General features: G+C 48.6%; 1 protein-coding gene across 2 annotated transcripts in view; it reads right to left on the reverse strand.

Moving 5' to 3' along the window:
• Positions 1–20,571, reverse strand: part of CCNJL (cyclin J like) — a 52,953-nt gene that overhangs the window by 18,501 nt on the left and 13,881 nt on the right. For both annotated transcript variants that reach the window (XM_035013595.1, XM_035013585.1), the window contains exon 3: positions 7,251–7,464. In XM_035013595.1, the coding sequence (XP_034869486.1) occupies positions 7,251–7,464 (214 nt within the window). The remainder of the gene's footprint in view (positions 1–7,250; positions 7,465–20,571) is intronic.

The raw sequence follows: 20,571 nt of genomic DNA on the forward strand, positions 1-20,571 counted from the left end.
ACATCGAACGGAAGACCCATCCCGATTTCTGAAATGGAAGGCCACGGCAGGGAGGAAATGGTAGTCCTCCTCCTAGCCACCCTTTTTTAAGTTTTTTTTTTTTTTTAATTTTTAGATTTATTTTGTATTTTTTAAAAGATTTTATTTATTTATTTGAGAGAGAGAGCACAAGCAGGGGGAGCGGCAGAGGGAGAGGGAGAAGCAGGCTCTTTGCTGAGCAAGGAGCCCGATGCAGGGCTCGATCCCAGGACCCCGAGATCATGACCTGAGCCGAAGGCAGACGCTTAGCCGACCGAGCCACCCAGGAGCCCCCCTCCTAGCCCCCCTTACACAAATTACCTCCTGCATGGGGGCAGCCATATTTCTGTCCTTGCAGATCTGGGTTTAATCCTGTAAATAAATCTCATGCTTCGTCCAAAGTACACCCCTAAAAAAAGGCCACCTGGGAAAATGCCCCCTTCGCATCTGCTGGCTAAATTAGTGCCCTAGAGGCATCTCAAGCATTCTCAGTTTGGGGGATAGCTGGTGTGCTTAACTTCCCCAGGCCTTCCTTCACTCCTGTCTACCAGGAGGGATTAAGACTGCTTTCAAGTTTCCAGATCTCCAACAGACAGACCCCATCCTACCCCCCTGCCCTGCTGTCAGAGAAGCTGCTTCTCAGAAGCAGCAGTTGCTAAGAAATCAAAGCAGGGGGGTGCGGGAAGGAAGGGATGCAGGGGTGACTGAAGGGGAGTGAAGGTGTTTTACTGGGAAAGAGATGGGCTGGGCCTCTCCTAGAATTTCCTGAGGTCCAGAGCATAAGCCCTAGACAGGCAACGGCTTCTACCTGTACCTTCACTAAGAGATGAGGCTATTGATTTCTGACTTAAAGAGTTTTCAAATCAATTGGGTCTGGGAAACTCATTTCTCATCTGGGCATCCTGGACAGGACAAGTCAGAAAGGTGGGATGCAAATGCACTCCGTGCTGGGAGCACAGAAGAAAAGTCACAAGGAGACACCCATGAGGGGTCGGCATGGGGGAGGGACACTGCTCATCGTTTATTTAGGTAGAGAAGCGTGGTTCCAAAGGCTCCCACAAATTAAGCTCAATTTAAGAAAAAAAGGGATCTCGTCATCTGTTGGTTAAAGCCTCTGCAAAGAAATTTAATGCTATCTATCAAAATCTTAAATGCACACAACGCACACACCTTTGACCAAAGCAATTGCACGGCGGGGCATTTTTCTCACAGACACACATACATGGGCAAAGTTATAGGGAAAATGATAGTTGTTGTCATACTGTTTATTTACAGTAGTGGAAAAAAATGGATGGCAATCTAAATGAGTCATCACAGAGACGGCAGTGTTTATGATACGGAGAACTCTGCAATCGATAAAGCATAAGGCAAATCCTGCAGACTGACAGGAAAGATGTTCCCTGATGCACTACAAAGAAAGCATTTTTGGTATTAACCCACTTGTGTAAACACACAGTTGATTCTGGTTATTCACAGAAGCTGTGTTCGATAAAGTCACTGGGGACACTGCCCTAGTAAACACAGAACCACGCTCCTAGGGGAAGTTCAGGGTTAGGTTCCTGTGAGCCTCTGGTTACGTTTTCATCCATCGATCAATACAGAACCTGTGTATTTCTGGTCAATATACTGTTGGATTCAATATCACCGAACTCAACAGCCAGCACGTTACAACTCACACCTGCACAAACCTTATCTAGCACACAGATTTCCTTTGTTTGGCACGTCACAGCCTTGTGTTCAGGAACGCTAGACAGCATGATGCTTGAGGGCCCTTTTATTTATTTATTTATTTATTTATTTATTTTAAAAAGATCTACTTATTTATTTTAGAGGGGGGCAGGGAGGGGGAGAGGGAGAGCACATGAGCACTTGTGCAGGGGGAGGGCAGAGGAAGAAAGAGGAGAGAAGCAGACTCCTTGCTAAGGATGGAGCCAAGGGGGGGGCTCGATCCCACAACCCTGAGATCATGACCTGAGCTGAAATCAACAGTCGTACGCTCAACTGACTGAGCCACCCAGGAGCCCCTTGAGGGTTTTATTTTATTTTATTTTTTTAAAGATTTATTTATTTCACAGGGAGCACACAAGTAGGCAAAGTCGCAGGCAGACGGAGAGGGAGAAGCAGGCTCCCCACTGAGCAGGGAGCCCGACGTGGGACTCGATCCCAGGACCCTGGGATCCTGACCTGAGCCGAAGGCAGATGCTCAACCCACTGAGCCACCCAGGTGCCCCTTGAGGGCTGTTTTAAACAGTAAAACCACCAACAAGCAGAAAAACGAGAAAATGTGGCACTAAACAGACTGAGAAAAAGACCCTTGTTTCTAAGTATGAGAGCTGAAAACAAGAAGGCAGACCGTTGCCTTGTTCGACCTCAGCTGGGAATGTGCACATGGGGTGACTGCACGTGTCCGCGAATGACCACCAGAGTTCTGTGAATACCGATTTTGAGGTTACAAATAAATTTTAGTGGATAGGAAAATTTGCAAGTACAGAATCTTTTAATCGTGAGGATTAACCCTATGTCTCTATATGCACAGAACATTTCTAGAAAATACACCAGCTCAATTTTGGGAAAAGAAGAAAGTACTGCCAGAAGCTATCTTTGGCGAGTGGGATGGGCAACAGGTTTTTTACTTTATTCTTTGAATCTCACTGTTAAAATATCTGTAGGGGAGGGGCACCTGGGTGGCTCAGAAGGTTAAGCGTCTGACTCTTGGTTTCTGCTCGGGTCATGATCTCAGGGTCGTGGGAATGGAGCCCCGTGCTGAGTTTTGCGCTCAGTGTGTGGGGTCTGCTGGAGATTCTCTCTCCTTCTCCCTCTGCTCCTCCCCCTGTTCATGCGCACGCTTTCTCTCTCTCTCAAATAATAAAGTCTTCAAAAAAAAAAAAAAAACGTACAGTAGGAAAAGGAGCCTTTCTCCAGGTACGCGCAGCACTGCATGGCAGATTCAGTCTGGGCTAAAGGATCCGGCCCTGCATGGGGACCAGTGCCTTGCAGAAAGGCCATGTGACCACCCTCCTGCTTGATGCTTCCCTCTCCTGGGGAGGAGGATGAGAGCTGAGATGAAGGGTAGCAGAAGACTTGGCCTCACCTACAAAAACCTGAAAGTCAGAACTCTACCCCAAGAAACAGACTTGTCATCCTTAGCTTTTCCTGCCTTTCATGTACCAGAAGCAGTCAGCTAGGGGCAGGATGGGGCTCACGGTCCAGAAGAGAAAGTATGATGGAATTGGGGTTATATATAGAGAGAGAAAAAAATGAAAAAGGGGGGAAAAGAGGGGAATCCTGCAATTTTGTTTACTGGGCAGTTCATATGGGTGTAATCTAGGGTTCATTTTTTTCTCCCTTGTAAATAAAAATAGATTTATTTTCCCAATTATGAAAACACATAAATAAATCCGGGTCTGGAAGTATACACACCAAACTGGCAACGGGACTACAGGTTTCGGGAAACCAATTTTTTTTTATACAAAATTTTTTTAGCAATAAAAATGTATCTCATACTTTTTTTTTTTTAATTGTCATAGTAATGTCTTACGTTGAAGGCCACGCTGCCCTAGCAAAAAGGCCACCCTGGTCATGCCTCTGGCCTTTCTGGTTTTCTTTCCCACCCTCTCTCCTTTTTAAAATCTTTTAGAGAGAGAGAGCACACATGGGAGGGGGAGGGGAGCAGAGGGAGAGAGAGAATCCTAAGCAGGCTCCACACTCAGCGCGTAGCCCTGGCAGGGCTCCATCCCACGACGCTGGGATCATGATCTGGGCTGAAATCAAGAGTCAGACGCTTAACCAACTTAACCCAGGCGCCCCTCCCTCCCTATCCCCTGCCTCCGGCCGCTCCAGGCCCCGGGGCCAAGGACTCAACACCCGGTCATCTCTGAGCAGCAATAGCTGGGCTAAAGCAAAACTCTAGAGTTTCCTTCAACAGTTCAGCACCGAAGAGCCCATTCCAACCAGCCATTCCACTCTTAGGTTTATACCTAGAAGAACTGAGAGCAGGTGCTCTCACGAAGCCAGCAGTGAATGTTCACAGCAGCACCAATCCTCACGGCCAAAAGGCAGAAACAACCTGAATGTCCAACAACCGATAAAAGGATCAACAACTTGTGGTGTATCCATACAACAGCCACAACAAGGAATGCGGTACTGATGTGTGCCACCCCGTGGATGAACCTTGAAAACGGTAAGTGAAAGAAACCAGACACAAAAGCTCACATGTTGTGTCTCTTTCATACAAAATATCCGGAATAGGCAAATCCATAGAGACGGGAAACAGACAAGTGGTTGCCAGGGCCTGGGAGTGGGAAGGAGCGGGAAGTGGTTGCTTAATGGATACAAGAGTGCCTTTTGGGGTGATGAAAATGTTCTGGAACTAGAGGGAGGGGACGGTTGCACAACAGTGTGAATGTATTAAACACCATGAAGCTGTACGCTGTACATTGGTTAAAGTGGTAAATTTTGCGTTGTGATATGAATTTTACCGCAAATAAAAATAAACAAAACCGTGAGCTGTGTGACCCTAGGCCAGTTACTCAGCCTCTCTGAGCCTCTGGACTGGGCAGATGACAGCACAACCATGTAAGCTGGTTGGGAGGATTCCACGTGATGTGACTGTTAAGTGCTCGGCGCAGGGCTGGGCGCACAGAGAGGGACCGGTCAGTAGCAAAGCTGCCCCCGCTGGGATGTCAGTAAAGGCAGGCTATCAAAGCCAACTCACCTGGAAGGGGTGTGGTCTCCATGCTGTCAAGTTACCCTTTTAATTAAGCACCTACAGCAACAACCACAAAAAGACAGGGGGAGGGAAGCTGTAGAAGATGAAGAAGAGAGCGGAGAGCGCGGCCCTACTATATTTCTATCTAGACTATATTTAGATTAGGATGCTCTCCTGTATAGGAAATGCAGGTAACCCCGTCATAGGAAGCCCATGGGGTGGCTTTGCCACACGTCCGCCACGGAACAACCTATAAGCTCTTGCTCTTTCCACCTCCTTCCATTGGCCTATAGACAAGGACCCCTTGACCGACCCCTGATTTATGCATGGGGGCGTGGTGGCTTACGAAGGTGAGAAGGTTCCATCTGTGCCAAGGCCCTTACCTGGAAGCAGCTCTAAAACCTGAAGAACCGAAAGGTGGGGGCAAGAACTGTAGCTCTTATTGAGGAATTATTTGGTACTGAATTAGCAGAACTCAAAGTTTCCTGAGGCAAGGTGCCCCCCCCCCTTGTGGCCGACAGTCAGCCTGGGGAGAGGGGAAGGAACAATGAATAGGATTTCAGGCTGTCATGGAAACTTTTCTTTCCTGAGGCCTCTGAGCATATGGCAGGTGTCCTGAAAACTCCGTTCCTGCAGCCCCAGGCTGGTTGCTACCCTCAGACTTGTGGGTGGGGGCGTCTGCCTTTCCGTCTGAAAGGCCCCCTTCCCTTCCCTCCACCATGGCGGCAATAGCACAAAGGAGTCTCCAGTGTGCGCCTCACGTCCCAGCTCCCCAGAGAGACGCTGGGGGACAGCCTCCATGGCCCCATGGAAATCTCAGTCCCCTGCCCCCATGCGGCCTCAATGCAGCCCACAGATCACAGACAGCTGCGGGCCAAAGGCCACGGTGCAGACTCCTCCTGGGCCGCCTGAAATACGATGCCCATTCTGCCCTCGGCTGAGGCTGATGGGGATGTCTTGTAAGCCCAAGATGGAAGAGAGTGGCATGTCGCTTTGGGACTTTGAAGTCACAGGCAGGCGGGATTCCCACCCAGCAAGACTGCCTTCTCTGTAGAACACGGCAAATCCAGCTGGCCCAAGGTAGAGCAAATCACAAACTGGGAGGCTGTAAACTCAAAGCCCTGAAAGGGATTACAAATAACAGCAAGTGGATGGTGCCATGGTGGAAAACAATACAGAGTGTTTAAAACTCGAAAGCCATGCTTCTAGAACTGGGTGATCGTTCTAGAAGGGTTCACGGCAGCATGCCAAGAGCAGACAAAGCCACAGGAGAAAATGGGTACTATCTTCTTGAGGCCCCCGTGGGACTCAAGGACTGGGGAGGGGCCGACATAATAAAACAGGACGATAACATATTGTGGAGGGGAATGTCAAATCTGACTGAATTCTAAGGAGAAAACACTAGATGTCAAGGAAAGGTCATGACCACAGCTGACCACTTTGCATATCACCCCTCTTTGGCAGGGCACCTTGGAGAAGCGCGGGGCCCAGCGCGGAAGGAACCCCTAGCTCCATTCATTCCTTTACTCCACCAATATATATATATATATTTTTGATGTCTTATGATGTACTGGGCTCCCTACCCTCCCTGAAACTCACTGTTTCGTAGGGGAGGTGGGTGTTAATTAAAAGTACACAATGCCATGGAAACGTGTATCAGGGATATCCCACCTGCCCAGGATGCGGGGCCCGAGTGACATTTAACGAGGACCACACAGGCGGGGTGGGGTAGGGAAGCTCGCCGGGCAGAAAAGACAGCATGTGCGAAGTTCTGTGACAGCAGGAGGCTTGGCCGAAGATGCTTGAGGTCAGAGAGACAGGACCTTGACAGCTGATCCCTAGCCTCAGACTGCTGGTAAACCAGGGCGCGATTCTAAGAGGCAGGATGGCAGGACAGAACCGTATTTTAAGCGCACGACTCGAGCAGCATAGTCATGCGGTCGTCTCTCCCAAGGCAGACGGAGGGATGGTCAAAGCCACGATGCGCGTTTTGTGAGGCCTCGCTGGAAGATGCAAACCCTAGGAGGCCAGTGCTCAGGACTGGTGACCACACAGTGGGTCCTGCTAGGCCCCAATCAAGCAGTCCCATTTCTAAACAGCTCTAAGAACAGTGGTTGCTCAGGTTTCCCTTCTAGCACACTCTCAGAGGCCCAATGCCAGGAAGTAGGTGACATGGACTTCAGAGGTTTTGGCACCATGCCTTGCTGGGCTCAAATCTTGGCTGCTATCTACTAAGCTAGACGACCCAAGGCAAGCTTCTTAATCTCTCTGTGCGTCGGTAAAATGGGGGGGGGACTAGGGTTCCATCTCCTGGGGTCACTGTGTAGATTAAGATCAAGCCGCGAAAATCCTTATCGCTTAGCCTGGTACATTACAGACGCTAAAGAAAATGTTGATTATTATTACTACAGTCGCTCTCAGCAAAGGACGGACAGAGAAGACGTGCAAAGACCTCGGAAACGTGAAATGACTCGGGAGCACCGGCTCCAGGGAGGGGGCAGCGGGAAGCGGTGAGTGCACATACTTGCGAGCAGGAGGCAGGAGACCGCCACGGTGTACAGCTGCTTGGAGGCGGTGATGTTATAGCGATCGAGGAAGTGGTCCAGCAGGTAGACGGCCAGGTGCCGGGCCGCGGGACAGAGCTGGCAGTGGCCGCTCAGCAGGCTCAGGATGTCAACAAAGAACCGGCGGCTCTTCAAGAGTGGGGAGTGGGCTCGGAAGGCCGGCAGCTTCAGCTCCTGGAGAACAGGCAGGACAGAAGGGGGTTGGGGGTCAGGGCCGCCTCCTGAGAGCCTCGGATGCCCCAGGAAAGCCGAGACACGGGGGCCCGCCTGCTGGCTGGTTAGGGGCAGCGATTCCCTCCATACCCTGGCCGTTTTCCTTCAAGTCCCAGGATGGCAGCCACCCCCCCACCCACCACCCCATTCCAGAAACTCCTGCACTGTCCCCCGTCTGCCCTCGGTGAGCACAGGCTCGTGATGCGCCAAGGATACAATGACAGAGGCAGGTGACGGAGATAACAGGCCCCCAAGATGCCAGTCCTTCCCTGGGGAAAGGATGAATATGTACAGGTCTGGAGGGTGGGGACCAGCGTCCAAATTCTGGTTGTACTACTCCACCAAGTTGTGCCGGCCTGGTCACCTGCCTTCACTTTTGTCACCTCCTCAACAGCTGAGGATTAGACGGAAAATGAATGTAAACGCCCAGCACACAGGCACCTCTCAGGGTCGCTGGCTTAATTCCCTCTGTGGGTGGGACGGTGAGAGATGATTTTAAAAAAATTTAATGTACAAAAAGCTGTTTAAAATAATAGTACAAAGAACTCCTAAAATACCCTTCCCCGGATTCCTCAGTTTTCATTTTTATCTGCTTGCACGTACACATTTTTCTTCTAGAAGTAAATTCCAAACATACTTCCCCGCCAGGAGGCAACTTTTACTTTGTCATTCGGACACTGCCATGTTCTCTGAATGTATTTCTCTGACACAAGAAAAGCCCACAAGAGAAATATCAAACCCACCAAGACTTTTATGACAGGAAAAATTTTCTTATATACCTACCCTATTGGCATTTTAACCAAAGTAGGCCAGACACGATTTATTTAGGAAATGCCGTAGCTACATTTTGTCAAGTGGAGAAACTAAAGAGAAGCAAAACTGAGGGAAAATGGGCAAGAAGGAGATGGCAGAAAAGGAACTGTGGGAGCTCACTCCTGGCAGGTTCACTGGGGGTGAGATTCACACAAACTGGAGCCCCTGGGCGGTATACTGCCACTTTCTTAGCCCTGGGGCTCTACGCAGGTAGCAACAGTCCTGGGACAAGAGATATCTGTTCATTCATTCATTCAAGAGATACTTCTTTAAATGTTTATTTTTTAAAAGATTTTATTTGACAGAGAGTGAGCAGGAGAGAGTGTGCGTGTGAGCCAGAGGAGGGGCAGAGAAGCAGACTCCCCGCTGAGCGGAGAGCCCGGGGAGACGTGAGACCCTGGGATCATGACCTAAGCCAAAGGGAAGACACTTAACTGACTGAGCCACCTTGGCACCCTCATTCAAGATATACTGATTCATTCATTTGACTCAGTAAGTATCGAGTACCTTCTATATATCAGACATTATTCCAGGCACTGGAGATATAATCTAGAGTAAGACAGACACGGACCTAAAGGTAAGATTTTAAGACTCTTAGAAGAAAACAGAAGCAAATCTTTATGACGTAGGCAATGGTTTCTTTGATATGATACCAAAAGCAGAAGCAATGAAAGAAAAAAATACTTAAATTGGACTTTAAAATTTAAAACTTTCATGCTTCAAAAGACAACATCGAGAAAGTGAAAAGACATCCCACAGACTGGGAGAAAATGTTTGGAAATCATGCATCAGTAAGAGGCTGTATCCAGAATATATAAAGAACTCTTACAACTCAACAATAAAAAGACAACCCAATTTAAAAATGGGCAAAGGACTGAACAGATATTTCTGCAAAGACGACAGAAATGGCCAATAAGCACACGAAAAGATGTGCAACAATCACTAGCGAAATGCAAATCAGAACCACCTTGAGATACCACCTCACACCCGTACAATGGCCATTATATAAACAAAAATCAGAAAATAAACCAGTGTTGGTGAGGATGTGAAGAAACTAAAAACATATGGCCACACAAAAACATGTATAGGAATGTTTCTCGCAGCATTATCCAACACGAGATAGGGAAACTGAAGGGACCCTAAGAAAAACTACTTTTTTTTTCTTGCCTCTCTTCTTGCTAGGACCTATCCCCCACCCCACACCTTATGGTATAGTAACGTCCTCCTTGTAAAGGTCAAGGAATTAATGATTTCTTTGGAGTCTTTCAGCACAACAGATAACATCTCAGGAGTGATGGGGCAGGATCATCATGAACGTTTTCCAAGACCAATGAGTCACCAAGACCCCTGGCTCCGGGCATAAGTGACTTACGGAGGACACCTAAACACTCCTCTTTGTTCCTGGATGCCCGAGAAGACACTGCACGAGACCACCATCCTCAATAAAAACCCCAGGCCCCAAGCACAGAGGAGACTCACTCTCCTTTCCCTTCTGAGTCTTCCAGATGCTCTGTCTGTATCTGCTCTGTGTTCAACAAAGTGCTCTCACTTCCTCTTGGCTCATGTTTGATTTCTATCCTGGGAGAAGCCCAGGACCCCCTTGGCTGGCCCTGAGGGACCTCTTCTGGGTCCTCGGACCCAGCTAGCTTGAATCAATAATAGCCTCCAAATGGAAACAACCCAAATGTGCATCAGCTGATGAATGGATAAAGAAAATGTAGTATATCCATACCATGCAATATTATTTGGCCATAAAGAAGAAAGAACATGAACATGACCCTTAAAAACATGCTATGCAAAGAAAAGCCAGTCATAAAAGGCCACATATTGTGAGGGTCCTATTTATATGAAATGTCCAATATAGGCAAACCCATACAAACACATGAAGTACATTAGTGGCTGCTGGGAGCTAGGGGTGGGTGGAGGTTAATGGGGGGTAACTGCTAATGGATATGGGCTTTCTCTTTGGGATCATGAAAATATTCTGAAATTAGATAGTGTTGATGGTTGCACAACTCTACATGCACTAAAGGCAACTGAATTGTATACTTGAAAAGGGTGAATTTTATGGCATATGAATTATATCTCAATAAAGCTGTTGTAAAAAGAATAAGATGGACACATCACCCATTCTCACGGAGTTTATGGCCCAGTAAGAGAGAGCTAGAAATCAAATGATAAGGCAATCACACAAGTCCAAACTGTGATCAACACTACAAAGGAGAGCCAGGGGATCTCTTCTCGTCTGGCTCCTTCCCTCATAGAGACCCGAGGCCGGGACAGCTCTCTTGGTAACCCTAGAGTTTGGCTCATGGAAGGTGCTCCTAGGTGAGTAAGTTATTGCCTCTCCCTTATGTTTACACCTAAAGAAACTGAGTTTGAAAAAGTCCTGAGACCCCAGGCTTTACTTAACCTGCAACAGACCTGAGACCACAAGACTTTCAACGTATCTTTTTTTTCAACCCTTCCTTTTAAGTAATCTCTATGCCCAATGTGGGGCTCAAACTCACAACCTGGATATCAAGAGTCGAAAGGTCCACCAACCGAACCAGCCAGGCTCCCCAATTTTTTTGTTTGTTAAATCATGGAAAAGATTTATCATTAGTTTAATTTCCTTAAAAAAAAGACTTGACTTCTTTGTGTATTATTCATCTTCGTTGATGAATTTATGTGGCCAACATGGGATTTCAAACTCCTTGAGGGCAGGGTTTGGGTCTGCTTTGGCTCCTCACTGTTTTGTCACCACCCTAGGGTGATAGGGAACATCGTCAGGTGCCCAATGACCAGTTGTGGAAGGAATGAAGGCAGGGAGGGGGAGAACCAGGGCAGAAGGAGGGACTGAACTGTAGTGGTGAGTAGCAAATGCCCTGAGCCTATCGGCATTAAGGAGCAGTCAGTGGGGACTTCAAGGAGGAGAGATGTATCCAGCCAAGATTTGGAAGGACATCTAGGAATTGACCTGTTGAAGATGCAGGAAGGAAGGAAGCTCAGCAGCAAAAACAGCACTTAGAAAGCTACACGTGTTCCGCCCTGGGAATCTGCAGCACTTGGAACAGACAGACAGGAAGGGTGTGCCTAGACAGAGCAGGTGGGGATGGTTGGGCACAGTCCCATCCTGTGTGCCATGCTAAGATATCTAGCCTGCCCTGAGGGCACCAGAGAACCACGGAAGGGCTCGGACCTGGGCATCAAGATGGGCAGGATGGCCACACGTGAAGACCTCTCAGCCAGGCTCCTCCAGGACTGTGGCCAGACAGCTCCAACAGCAGCCTCCCTCTCACCCCCCAGCAGCCCCCACAAGCTTGCAGGCTACTTGGGTATTTCCTCTCAACCGAGGGCTAGGAGGCTCTTGACAAGAAGCAATAACAATCACAGATCTTTGCTTCCGTCGTCGGCAGCCGCTGCTGGAAATCAGACAATTGACCCTTGGCAACACGGCCCTCCTCGAGGCAGTTCAAAGTCCCAAAACACAACAAGGAAGAGATGCAAAGCCCTGACTTCCCTCCCTGCTCAACTCAGCCAAACTTAATGGCTTCTGGAATTTTCTCTTGGGTGAACTGGGAGAAGAGAGCTCAGAGCAACATACTGTAGGTCTTGTATACTTTCCTGGGAAAAGGGTCCAGTGGCTTGAGCAGATTCTCAAAGGAAGCCATTCGTGCATAAAAGAAAAAAAAGAAAAGAAAGAAAAAGCTATGGACCTTTGGAATAGGCAACAATACACACCAAGGAGGAATTAGCAGATAGGGCTTCCCAGAAGAGGCTGGTGCCAAAAGCGGGCAGGATTCTGAAAGCTAGGCCTGTGAGGCTCTTTATCCCCACTTCTCCTCGTTCCTCACATCCTGCTTTAAATGTCCTTTCCTGGGGTGCCCGGGTGGCTCCTTCGGTTAAACGTCTGCCTTCGGCTCAGGTCATGATCCCAGGGTCCTGGGATCGAGTCCTGAGTCGGGCTCCCTGCTCAGTGGGGAGCCCACCTCTCCCTCTGCCTGCCGCTCCCCCTGCTTATGCTCGCTCTCTCTCTGACAGATAAAATAAATAAAATCTTTTAAACTAACTAAATAAATAAATGTCCTTTCCTAAGAGAGGTTTCCTCTGACCCCTCACCATTCCAAATCAGGTCCCCCCTGGTTCTCAGAGCATGCTATTCTTCGTGGCCAAATATTTACTTATTTATGTGTCTTCCTGCTAAGCTCTTGCTCCTGAGGGTGGGGGCCAGGTCTGTCGGGCCTGTACCATTTGCTGGAGTCCAGGGCGTCCCTGGCCCAGAGGCAGCTGCTCTGCAACTATGGGCACGAGTTCAGAAGAACGAACAGTCAGGAAAAGGCAGGCGAAAACTTAAATGCACATTACTGTGGGAAAGACGCTGATCCGAAAAGGCTATATATCATAGGATTCCAACTATATGACATTCTGGAAAAGGCAAAACTATGGAGAGGGTAAGAAGAGCAGTGGTTGCTGGGGGCTGGGGGGGTGAGGGACAGAACAGGCCAAGCACAGAGGGTTTTCAGGGCAACGAAACCACTCTGTATCATATTATGATGGTGGATACATGTCATTATACATTTGTCCAAACCCACAGGATGTACAACACCAAGACGGAACCCGAATGTGGACCATAAACTTTAAGTGACAATGGTGTGTCACTGAGGTTCACCGACTATAACAAATGTACCACTCTGGTGCGGCATGGGGGTATGGGGGAGGCTGTGCCTGTGTGGGGGCAGGTGGTACATGGAACACCTCTGTACCTTCTGCTCAATACTGCTGTGAACCTCACACTGCTCTAACAAATAGTCTTAAAAAAAAAGAATGAATACAGTAATACGCTTCCCTGCACCAAATACACTTCTCTCCCCACATATTGGGGAGCAGCCTGGCACAGACTGTGCAGTCAGCAGCTCTGGGGTGGAATCCCAACTCCACTATTTATTAACCTTGGGCATGTGAGTTCTGAACCCCAGTGCCCTCATCCTAAAAAATGGGGGGGGGGGCGGGCACACTGCCACAACTGTAAAGTATGTGGCACTTAACAGCAATCCACAAGCTTTAGTGGCCTTTTCCTCAAGCTAGGCAATCAAACTTCAGATAAACGGAGCTTATCTGCCTCTGTGAAAAGCTCTTTGGACTCTCCAAGGAACCTGTTCTGTCGGGTGGAATGCAGCTTTCGACTTGAGGGTTTACAGCTGGGCCTGAGTGCCTCTGCAGGAAAGGAAACCAACCCGCCCATCCCAGGTCTTCCAGAGAACCCCCAAGCCAAGTGGAATCAGGGGCTCTCAGCCTCAGCTTCTGGTGCCGAGAAGGGTGATTCCTTGGCAGATGAACAACAGTGTGGGACGCCAGCATGCCTCCCCTGTTTTGTTTGAGAGCCCAGCTGATTCCTTCCCTAACCCAATTAGGGGGGGAAAGGCCTTCATTCCAAGGGCTTTGCTCTAAAGATCCGCATTCCTCCCCAAGCACTTTTGACCTAAGTCAGCTTAAAGGCCACGGCGGCAGCCGGCAGCAGGGGTGCCTGAAGCCAGCCCCTCCTATGGAGGGGCCTGGATTCCAGAAACAAAAGAGCAGCCTGTGAAGCCCTCCCGGATTAGGCAGGCACTCGGCTGCCAGTGTGGGAGGAAAGGGGCAGGAACCGGGCCAGGCAGAGTGACCTTGCGCTCAGGAGGGCAGGGGCAACATCGCTGTGGCCAGCAGATAGGGTGGGGGCAGGGCACAGATGAAGAGGGGCATCGGGACAGGCAGAGGCTTCCAGAAACTCTCCCTCCCAAGCCGCGGGCCCTCTATCCCCTGAGCCCAACAGGAGAGCACGCGTTCCTCAGCTACACCTAGAAATGAGCAGGCTGGGGCCAGGGACAGGTGGCCGTGAGGAGTTCAGGTGCGGGGGTGGAATCCACCTTACAAAAAACTGCCTCTGTTACCAAAATAGTTTATTTTGGTTTTTAAAAATAGTAATAATGGGGCGCCTGGGTGGCTCAGTTGGTTAAGCGACTGCCTTCGGCTCAGGTCATGATCCTGGAGTCCCGGGAGCGAGTCCCACATCGGGCTCCCTGCTCGGCAGGGAGTCTGCTTCTCCCTCTGACCCTCCCGACCCTCCCCCCTCTCATGCTCTCTCTCTGTCTCTCTCAAATAAATAAATAAAATCTTAAAAAAAAATAGTAATAATGAAAAAAATAAAAATAGTAACAAAGAACAAGAAAAAACTATTAGATATACAACAAAATGTTCACAGCGGTATCTTGGACGGCTCAGATCTTGTGTGATTTTTATTTTCATGCTTTCAACACTGTGGATTTTTAAAAAACACTCGAAGTAAAAAAAAAAAAATCCAAACTCAGAATAGATTGGTGGTTGCCACAGGCGAGGGGGTGGGAGATGGGCGAAATGGGTGAAGATGGTCAAAAGGTACAAACTTGTAAGTATAAGGTAAATAAATCCTGGAGATGTAATGTACAGCATGGTGACTACAGTTAGTAATTCTGTCTTGTACATCTGAAAGTTGCTAAGAGTCAATCTTAAAAGTCCTCATCACAAGAAAAAAAAAGTAACTATGTTAAGTGTCAAATGCTAACGACACTTATCGTGGTGATCATTTCCCAATATATACAAATACTCGATCCTTATGTTGTACACCTGAAACTAATATAATGTTACGTCAATAAAAGAAGACTGTAGGCGCCTGGGTGGCTTATTCGTTAAGCGTCTGCCTTCGGCTCGGGTCATGATCCCAGAGTCCTGGGATCAGCCCTGCATCGGGCTCCCTGCTCAGCTGGGAGTCTGCTTCTCTCTCTCCCTCTCCCCCTGCTTGTGTTCCCTCTCTCGCCATGTCTCTGCCAAATAAATAAAATCTTAAAAAAAAAAAAGATTGTTTCGAGGCTGAAAAGCATGGGGAATATAGTCAATATAGTCAATATACTATAATAACGTTGTATGATGACAGATGGTAACTACCACGGTGAGCATAGCTTAATGTATAGAATAGAACTGTCGAGTGACCATGTTGTACACCTGAAACCTAACATAACATTGTATGTCCAACAACCTTTAAAAACAAATTAAAAAATAACTTCCAAAAAAAAGACTGAAATTTTAAAAAAACATTCAATGTGTAATCAGTTTGAATTCTAATTACTGTATTTCCAGTTTGAAAAGAAAAAGAGGGAGGGACTAGATACCCACTGTATTAAGGCCCAGCTCAAAATGTATCCCCAAGGATTCTCTGGCAATCCCACATCATGACTGTGAGAAAATCAGCCCTTTTGTAAGAACATGCCCCATGCCAGCACTTCGTCCTCACAAGATGCAACATCCCATCCAAGTCCAACCCACAAGTAGTGATCTTTTTCTTTCCTTTTTACTAGTTATAAATTATATATTCACTGACAAATTTTCAAAAGTAGAAAAAAATAACAAATATCACTTCTGATCCCTCGTGCAGAGAAGTCGTGTTAAGTTTTACATGGATTCTTCAGATGTTTTTCTCTGTGCAAACGTCCACAACAGGGGACCATAATCTGCAAGTGTACCCCACTTCCCCTTCAAGATGGCACTGGAAACCATGTTTTCAATGGTCGCCGAGCGTTTTGTCATTGTGCGGTTGTGTCGTGACTCCATCAGACCCCCATTCTGGATGTTTGGGCCGTTTCTCTTCCTGGCGGTGTCCGTGCCGGTCCTTCCCTGGCCGCCCTCCCTGCCACACAGCAGCCTGTCTTCCCACACTGTGCGGTGGCTGTCGAATAAAGGGTTTGCTTGCTTATTAACGGTCCTCCTCCTTCTATCCTGCAGAATGTGACCTCTGTCAGAGAGAGGGAGTCACTCTTCCCTCCAGGTCTTAGATGTACCCCTGGGACCTGGCACACAGCAAGGGCTAATGAGTATCTGCTGAATGAGTGAATGAATGTTTGAATGAATGGAGTGTTTTTCGTGATGAACACAGATGTGACCTCAGCCAACACCAGCTGGGGGAATGCTTTCTCTGCCCGTGGCCATCCCTGCCTCACCCCAGTCTCCTTATGCAGCTGGGCAGGGACCCCGGCCTGTCACTGCTGCAGGACAGATGGGGGAGAAAATTCAGCCTGTGTTCTTCACACACAGGCTCTGCCGGCATTTTGAGGCTAACCTCAGAGAAGTTTGAAGGTCACATGCACTGTAAAAGTTCAGCCAGTCACCCCTGGTTTCTCCTATTAAGGGAGGAAGGGAAGTCTTCATTTTAACCCTTGGTGTCCTGCACTGAGTTGTTTTCTAATTGCCTTATGATTTTACTTCTCATCATTAACCTACTCTTCCTTCAGATCTTAGCTTAAAAGTCACTTCTGAAAAGTGTTTCCTGGTCATGCCTCTATCAGATATTCCCCAAGCATTTTTCTCCATCCATCCAACCATCCATCCGTCCATCCGTCCTTCCATCCATTTACTTTTAGGGTCTTTCTTCACTCCTCGACTGTAAACATCACGAGGAAAGGGATGGGTTCATCTTGTTCAGCTCTGTGACCTCAATTCTTTTTTTTTTTTTAAAGATTTTATTTATTTATTTGAGACAGAGAGAATGAGAGAGAGAGAGCACATGAGAGGGGGGAGGGTCGGAGGCAGAAGCAGGCTCCCTGCCGAGCAGGGAGCCCAATGCGGGACTCGATCCAGGGACTCCAGGATCATGACCTGAGCCGAAGGCAGTCGCTTAACCAACTGAGCCACCCAGGCGCCCTGTGACCTCAATTCTTGACATAAAAACGATACTTAATGGACAAAGGCAAATACTTGAAATGAAAAGGTAAGTAAAAATGATCTGCTCCTGATCTTAGATTGAATGAAACGATCATAATGTGCAATTCCCAATGCTCTTGAAGACCAGAGAGGTGGTGTAAGATCCTGAGGATGCTGAATTCTAGGAGAAAGAGAAAACTCTGTCCTTGCCTTGGGGTGGCACGTGCCTCAGTCTACCCAATAGCAGCAGAGGGTGAACACAGAGGAAGCAGGCAGTGTTTTACAGGGGACTGGGAACTTCAAGAATGATAAATTATGCACACTCCACACTCAGTCATTTCCAAGGCAGTGTTTCCCGATGTGTGTTCCGTGACATCCCAGACCCAAGGTTCACTCCCTGAAGAAGAGGGATCTGTGGGCCATACTATATACTGCATACTACTTTGTTCCTTCCTAAAAGCTCACTGGAAGCCCTGAAACATTTGTTCAGGGAAAAACTTAACATAGTTTTAGGAAACTCTAGGTTCAATCTGTTTATCCACAGATCACCATTACCACCATCCCTTTCGGGGCGGGGGTGAGGGGTGGCGGGCAGAGTAACAACAACCCAGAGAGCTCGTTCTGGGAGATGGTGCTTTAGGGTGCTGGCAGCTGGGCATGGGTGTGCTGGGGAAATTAAACCCCAACGCATCTGCAAGGTGAGACTCCGGAGAAAATTCCTGGCTCAACTCCCAATAAGTTGATGCTGTTAAGCCGAGAGATTTACTGAAAAGCTCGCTGAGATCAAAAACCATTGCTTTCACGTGCAGAATTGCCCTGGTGAGAATTTCCCCACAGCCATGCCATCAGGAGCCTAGGAGCAGCACAAGAGGCTCCAGATGCCAGCTCACCCAGGCAGCCCTGGGTGCCCTGCCCTGAGGGGTCTAGGGACTCGGCTCCAAATTAAATCCCCCCCCACCAACCCGCCAACTGCCCCACCTCAGATATTATATACACATATCTTCTATATATTCTATAGAAACTCAACTCCCGATCCTCTGCAAACACCTGATTCCTCCTTGGAAGCCATCTACTGCTACTGAGTAGACTGAGGCACGTGCCACCCCAAGGCAAGGACAGAGCTTTCTCTTTCCCCTAGAATTCAGCATCCCCAGGCTTTTACACCTCCTCTCTGGTGTTCACAAGTATCTGGAATCACCCATTGTGATGAAGAGTTCTATACAACCTTCCATTTTATATACATGTGTTACATACATCATTTCAAATACATATGTATCTCATTTGCCAGATACTGTGTCCCATGCATTCTGTCCTCTCATCCTCCAACAAGCCCACAAGGTGGGGATTATCAGCATCCCAGTATTCCAGACGAGAAGAGCTCAGAGAGGCGATGGAATTTGCTTAAGGTCACCTAGCTAATAAGTGATAGATCTGAATCTGGCCTTTCTGACTTCATGCTCATAACACGGTTTTGTGGCTTCCATGGGATAGTTTAGGTTTGTGTTTTCCTTCCAAAGTGATGTTATCTTTAACCGATTGTGAGATATCTTATTACTACAGAAATTTTAGAAAACACAGATATGAATACAAAGAAAATTAAATTCACCAGCAATCCCACCACTGAGAGAGAAGTGTGAGCATGTACACAGTCTTGATTCTCTGCACACACGTGCGCCCCCCCACTTCTGTCTCTCATTGTGCTATCGCCCTACGGACAACTGTTAACTCCATCTGGGCTCTCCATCCCAGCACTCACCCGGCTGAGGTGGGCCCAGTCAGTGGTACCACCCCAGGACTGGTCGGTACCCAGAAGACCGAGGCCACGCTGCAGGTTAGTGGCAAATCCTGGACCTGGACATCAGAGCAACTGGCTGGGCCTGGGGTGTGATGCTGTGTTGAGTGTGACAACCACTTCACAAATGGCCAAGGTCAGAGCGGGGCTGAGGGGCTCTCCCACACCGGCCACTGACTGAAAGCCACACTGGTCTCCTCTGTGCTTCCCGCCATGCTCATCCTCAGTGCTGCCAACCACTGCCTCCCTAGGGAGGCTGGGCCTCCAGGCACTGGGCCAGCTGGTTGGGAAACAGCTTGAGGGATCGTGTCTGCCTGAGAACAAAGGGTAGCAAGACAGGAAGAAACACCATGTGTAACCAAGGTGACCAACAGGAAGTGGAGACTTGCAAATTGAAAGGGAAAAAGAAAGGGGAGGGGGGTAGGCTGGTTCTTCAGAGGCCTCAGGAGTACACACCACTGACCTAGGAGGCCCTGTGAGGCCCGAGGATCACCCTCCTTCCCCTCTCTGCCCCAATTGCTTCATAAAGCCCTGGGAGGTATTTTCGGTAAAGAACCAACATCTCTGCAAGAAAGCTATTTCAACACTCTCGAGAGGGTGGCTCGCGGCACACAGAGCCAGTGACATCCCCTCCTGACCTCCAGCCTGTAGCTTCCTGCCAGCAGACAGAAAGGTCACGCCAAGCCACCGCATTTCTCACGGGCCCTCTGAACTCAGGAAAGGGTCAGCTCCGGACACACCGTCTCATTCCCAGGAGCCAGAGCCTCTGCCCTCCAGAGCAGACTGTGACAGGCCCGGCTATGGTTGCTGGGCACCCAGCTGTGGCCAAAGACATGTGTGCCTACCTCTCCGTGGTCCCTCTCCCACTCCGGCCCCCGAGACCTCCCAACGCCCCCACAACACTCGTGGCCTTTTTATAAAATGTCCCCTAGGTTCGTTCTTCATTTCGGCAGCTTCTGGATACGACCACATCCCTCACACCTTCTCAACTGGGGGTGCCCCTCATTCTCCCACACCCTCCATTATCTAGGTGCAGGGGCAGTTCTCTGTAACAGGTCCAACCCTTGGATCTCTCTACCTTCCCTCCTGGGTCACCATTCCTAAGCGGTGGCCTCAACAGCTCTTCATGTGACACTTCCAGATCCTGTCCCTGATTTCCAGATTCCTTCTGATGGATCCTCCTGGGCACCCTGGCCCTACCAGCCTGAAACAGGTGAGCAGGGTAAGCACTACCACTAGCCCTGAGTCGCTCTGCTGGGACGCCATTCCCCCGTTGATCTACTGTCCAGGGTTTCTGTCACTGTGGTCAGCTGATCACAGGCATTGGGATCTTCTGAGAATTCACAGAAAAATGGAGGCTTCCCCCTGTACTGACTTGGATAACGTCTCCCCAAAATCCCTATCTATGCACAATCTCAGAATGTGACCTTTTTTGGGAAATAGGGTCTTTACAGATGTGATCAAGTGACGACAGGTTGTGCTGGATTAGGGGGGGCTCATAACCAATGACTGGTGTCCCCATGAGGACAGAAAACAGAGACACACAGACATACAGAGGAAAGACTAGGCAGAGACGGATACAGGAGGAAGACCAGGTGAATATGGAGACTGAGAAAGGACCAATGCAGCCACAAGCCAAGGAGCACCAAGGAAGAGGCAAGGAAGGATCCTCCCCGAGAACCTCTGGAAGGAGCACAGAGCTGCAGACACCTTGATTCTGAACTTCTAGCCTCCAGAACTGTGAAAGAATAAAATTCTACTGTTTCCAGTCTGAG

Source organism: Mirounga leonina, unplaced genomic scaffold (genome assembly GCF_011800145.1).
Source record: "Mirounga leonina isolate KUSES-001 unplaced genomic scaffold, KU_Mleo_1.0 Mir_104, whole genome shotgun sequence".
NCBI lineage: Eukaryota > Metazoa > Chordata > Mammalia > Carnivora > Phocidae > Mirounga > Mirounga leonina.